The following is a 4,744-nucleotide window of genomic DNA, read 5'->3' as shown; positions in this document are numbered from 1 at the left end:
GCAAAAACACACAGCCGGGCTGTCAAAGGGCCATCTTTTCCCTGTTTCTTCGGCAGTGGGAAACTATATGCCACTCTATAGTCTATTTTCATGACCCTGTAGCCACCATCCATTGGTCTTCTTAACAGGAGGGGGTCAGTGCTTTGGTTCCCAAAGGTATTTTCGAGGAGTGAAACAAGTACCCAGCTTGCCTCATACATTAAAATGAACATAATTGAAAAGGCCAGTTATAAAACAGCTAAAATTGAGGTATCCTATCATTTGTTTAGCATCCTAGTAAAGGCACTTATGATTAACCTCTAAAAGCACTGGCATCAACAAGTCAAACTCAGCAAAATGTCGACACGTCTGTTCTCAGTAATTTTGGAAGTAGGAAAGCCAATTGCTCTGCCTGCTCAGAACTGTGGAGAGGGATCAAATAAATAAGATGACATTTTGTGTTTCAGGGCAAAGCGCCATCTAGAAAGATGGTGCTGTCTCTTCAGGCCCAAGTCTGAGCTAACATGGGAGAGGAAAAATTCAGAGCAGGAGAAAGAGGTACATCTAGCTTTATGAATATTTGTTCTGCAAGTTTGTCATGATCAGGCTTTGCACACTACCAGCCATTAGTCATTACTACATTCTATGCCCTACCCAGCACAGCAGACATAAACAAATGTGTTTTGATGTTTTACATCATATACAATCGATAGCATACAAATAAGAGTAGCCCTTTACATCTGTGTGAATGTATGCACAGCATTATCACACATGCGTATGCCTTTACCTGAATTTTGCAAATATTCAGCATGGACTCTTACGCTAGGCTTCAGAGTCATAGCACCCATTCTGCCTGTACGCGAATAATGCATATTCCACAGCTTGGTGCACACTGTGAAAGAGGAGATTTTTCTCTCCCTCCTTGGCATACTGCCCTCGGCTTAGAGAATCCCTCACAGAAGGACTGCACTGAGCCAGCAGCACCCGGATGCCAATTTCCCCATAATCCTTGTGGACCTCTTTGAGCGTCTGGATCCCAGCTGTGTCTAAGAACTGCACTGCACAGCAGTCAATCACTATCGTATGGCACTCCAACGGCTGAGTGACAAGCTGCACTGAAACAGCTGCCTGGTTTCCATTAGAACTGACCATTTCTTTGCGAACCTTTTGCTTTTCTGCCTTTTTCTTTGCTGCTAGCACCCACAAAGGGTTGACTCCAGTCAGCTTGTACAGCATGGACTTGAAGGCCTCTTTATTTGCATAGTAGAGAGGTGCTTCGAAACGAAAAACTCTGATGCTCGGCATTGTCAGAAGGTTCCTGTATGCGAGAAGAGGTTCATATATTTCAGATTCTGGCACGCAGCCCAGCAGTTTTCCTTCCGGTCTCTGCGTCCGCACAATGACACACAGCAAGGAGAAGGAGACCCCAATCAGAAGCCCAAGTTCGGTGCTTAACAACGCTGAAGACAACATAGTGACTACCCAGATCACTGTGTCTACTCTGCTTAAGTGCCACATTTTGGGCAGCTCGCTGAACTTCCGTAAGGCTCCTCTGAGATTGACAATGGTTATGACACCCAGGACGCACTTTTGGAGGGAGTAGAACAGAGGAGCGATCACTAGGAGGACAAGCAAGAGGACCAGGCCGGTCACCACACCAGAGATCTGAGTCTGACAGCCTGTCGATTCCTTGACAAGTGTCTTGGCGAGAGCTGCGCTGGTCGTGAAACAATGGAAGAAAGAGGGGATGATGTTGCAGAAACCGATGGCGTACATTTCCTGGTTGGCTTTCACCGCGTAGCCGTGCTTCTTGGCAAACATCTCTGACAGAGATACAGTGATAGCAAAGCCAATAATGGCTATGGCCACCGCATCCAAAGCCAGGCTGGGGATCAGGTTCCAGTCTGGTGGCTGCGGGGGCAAAAAGCCAGTTGGAATGTGCCCAGCTACGCTGGAACCGTACTTCTCTTCCAGTTTGCCGAAATGAGAGGCGAGTGTTGCTGCCACAACCACCAGCAGCTCGGTAGGCAAGGGAGCCTTGAGTTTGGACTTGAACCGCTCATTCAGCTCTTTCGTTGGGACGAGAACAAGAAGGCATAAGCAGCTGGTGAGGAGATCACAGAGGTTGGTCTTGTGGATGTTTCTGAATATGTTCACCCAAGTGGTTACTAGGGAGCCGACGCCATTGCTCCGAGGAATGTCTAGGCCCAAGAGATATTTCGCTTGTGAAGTAAGGATTGTGAAGGAAGCTCCTGTAACAAATCCACTGAGCAAGGAATCAGAGAGGTACACAGAAACAAAGCCCACCTGGAAGAAGCCCATGGCAACCTGAAAATTATAAGAAGTAACAAAGGATCAGAAGACAGTTTTGCACACTAGGCCTGAAGAGAATAATGACTCAATAACACACACTCTCACTACTTGTGCACAACTGCACCTGAAGAGTTAAAGTGAGCATTCAGGTTGTAATAATGAGTTGAAAGGTCATTAATTATTTCAAACTTGTGTTAGGCCTGGGTGCTATGGAACACAGGCAGGATAGTGCTGCTGCAGTCGTCTTGTTTGTGGGCTTCCCAGAGGCACCTGGTTGGCCACTGTATGAAGACTGCTGGGCTTGATGGGCCTTGGTCTGATCCAGCATGGATTTTCTTATGTTCTAACCCCACAGCAATTAACCAGTGGAGTGATATAGTCCTGGGTCTGTGGTTTGACCAGCTAAAGGCAGAGTGTAAAGCAAATAGTGAGTATGGATCTCCATTCCCTCATACACATCTATAGATGGCATGAAGGACAGAAACAAAAAGAAGAGTATCTGTGGTGCAGTATGCTCAAGTGGGTGGAAAAGACATTCACAATACACTAAGCAACACTAACATCTCATTAAAGCCCTTCTATAACTTGAGATCTATTTTTTCCCTTATTTGACCACCCTCCTACAAAAACAGTCAGATTCACCACCGTCAAACTCTACACAGTTGCTCGATTCACTCCCTCCCTGTATGGCCATCTGAGTGGGAAGTAATAGTGTTTCAATCTCAATAATCTCACTGCAGTGCAAGACAATGATGCACAACTGTCTTTTAAAAGTTATGGGGGGGAACAAAGATCAAGGCTAAAAACCAAATTTACTTGGATGCAAAATAGGTGCAACCTCATCTGATCTGTGAGAATTATGGATTTAATGAATGCACACATTATCGTTTACTTTGAATCGAAAGGAAACGTGTAATGCCACTGGGTCAGTTACCCACCAACCTGGCACATTTGATATGAAGACCACAAGAGGGAAATATGTCTTTGAACTGTCACCTCTTACCTGATAAACTCCAGCTATGAAGGTCACAGTGGCACCAACGACAATCGCATGGCAACTTCTGTCACACAACGCTTGCGAAGTCTGGTTCATGGCCCCCAGTGTGCTGTTAGCTACATAAATGACTACATCTGAATGGTAACTGCTAGAAACATTGGGTTTCAAATCAAACCCAGCTCTGTGTAGCTCGCGATCTACCACTTCTCCTATCATCAGGCAGAGCACACCAAAAATGCCGACAGATATATGACGGGATGTTCCAAACAGGAAATAAATAATGCTTGCAAAGAAGGACGTGTACAGACCGTAGATGGGTTCTTGGCCCGCCAGCAGGGAATAAGCAATGGACTGTGGAACTAGCAAGATTCCCACAATCAGGCCAGACATAACATCTCCCAAGATGTTCTCTTTGAGATTGTACTTGGGAAGCCATTTCAGCACAGGGAGGAAACTGTAGATCTGGTCTTTGGCTCTAGCTGTAGTGCAGCGGCAGGCCTTCCTCACTTTCTTAGTCACATAGGCCTTGACATCAGTGCGTCTTTCGACCGGCTCCAGGAAGACTCTGGGACGACGCTTTGGCTTGCCATCATTTACTTCTGCCAGCTCGAACATGGAATGGACATGGTTGGCTTCTGCTGCCATCCTCAAGGTTCACTAGAATAGCGGGGGTGGGTGGTGGGTGGGGAGGAAACAAAAAAATACTCTATATTAGCCTATAGATTTCAGGCTCATTAAAACAACATCCACAGAAACCAAGCCTCTGAAAAAGACAGGACTGATCTTCGGTCAGCAAGACTGCTAAACACTAGTCTGAATCCGCAGCATCGGCTGACCGGGATACATACGAACCTTGCACTCAAGCAGACTTCAGCACTTATTGCAATGGTGGTGGTCAGCTCCATGTATTAGAAAGGCAATGGAGAAATCCTTAACTGCACTGGGAGAGCTAACACACTCAGCTCAGAGCTGGATTTTGTACCTAGCATGTGGTTTTGAGCTGCAGGGTGGCAAATCATGAACACAAAATAAGCATACTTCTTTCATGACTTGAATACAGCTCTTCAGAAAGATGGGGGGGGGGGGGCTTCTTTAACCTCAGAGAAAAACTAGCCACTGCTGGAGTTCCTTGATTGGAACAACCAAAATGTAGCTTTTGGATCTCCAAGGCAGATCACGGCTACTGTGTGCCTTTTTCTTAATCAGGACTCCCCCCGCCCAGCTACTATTAGACTGAGAAATGGCCCCATGTGCCAGACTTCATCCTACCCCTCCCTTCCATGGCTATCCAGGAATCTGATACTGGATCCTTATCATCCTGTGCCATTTGGCTTCACTCTCTTGTGTTGCTGAATTTTGTTATATTTGTCTCCTGCTCGTCCTTAAGAGCACTTGTGGGCAATATGCATGGGGTTATCTCATTATGATCCTCACAACAAACTTCACGGTAGAACA

The 4,744-nt window shown here is 46.1% G+C and overlaps 1 protein-coding gene across 1 annotated transcript; it reads right to left on the bottom strand.

Annotated features, from left to right (window-relative positions):
- Positions 1–686: 686 nt before the first annotated feature.
- Positions 687–3,934, bottom strand: SLC26A2 (solute carrier family 26 member 2). Its single transcript, XM_056862967.1, has 2 exons — positions 3,296–3,934; positions 687–2,307 (listed from the first exon to the last, which is right to left on the bottom strand). Exons 1-2 carry the CDS (start codon positions 3,932–3,934, stop codon positions 802–804), a joined length of 2,145 nt encoding a protein of 714 aa, XP_056718945.1. The 3' UTR covers positions 687–801.
- Positions 3,935–4,744: the final 810 nt, after the last annotated feature.

Source organism: Euleptes europaea, chromosome 1, assembly GCF_029931775.1.
Source record: "Euleptes europaea isolate rEulEur1 chromosome 1, rEulEur1.hap1, whole genome shotgun sequence".
In the NCBI taxonomy this organism is placed as follows: Eukaryota; Metazoa; Chordata; class Lepidosauria; order Squamata; family Sphaerodactylidae; genus Euleptes; species Euleptes europaea.
This window is presented reverse-complemented; position numbering and strand designations above follow the sequence as displayed.

Excerpts from the sequence above, each read along its gene's own strand:
- SLC26A2 (XM_056862967.1), bottom strand. The coding sequence starts at position 3,934 with ATGGCAGCAGAAGCCAACCATGTCCATTCCATGTTCGAGCTGGCAGAA. Across the intron at positions 2,308-3,295 it reads TCATAGCTGGAGTTTATCAG|GTTGCCATGGGCTTCTTCCA; the intron begins GTAAGAGGTGAC and ends TATAATTTTCAG.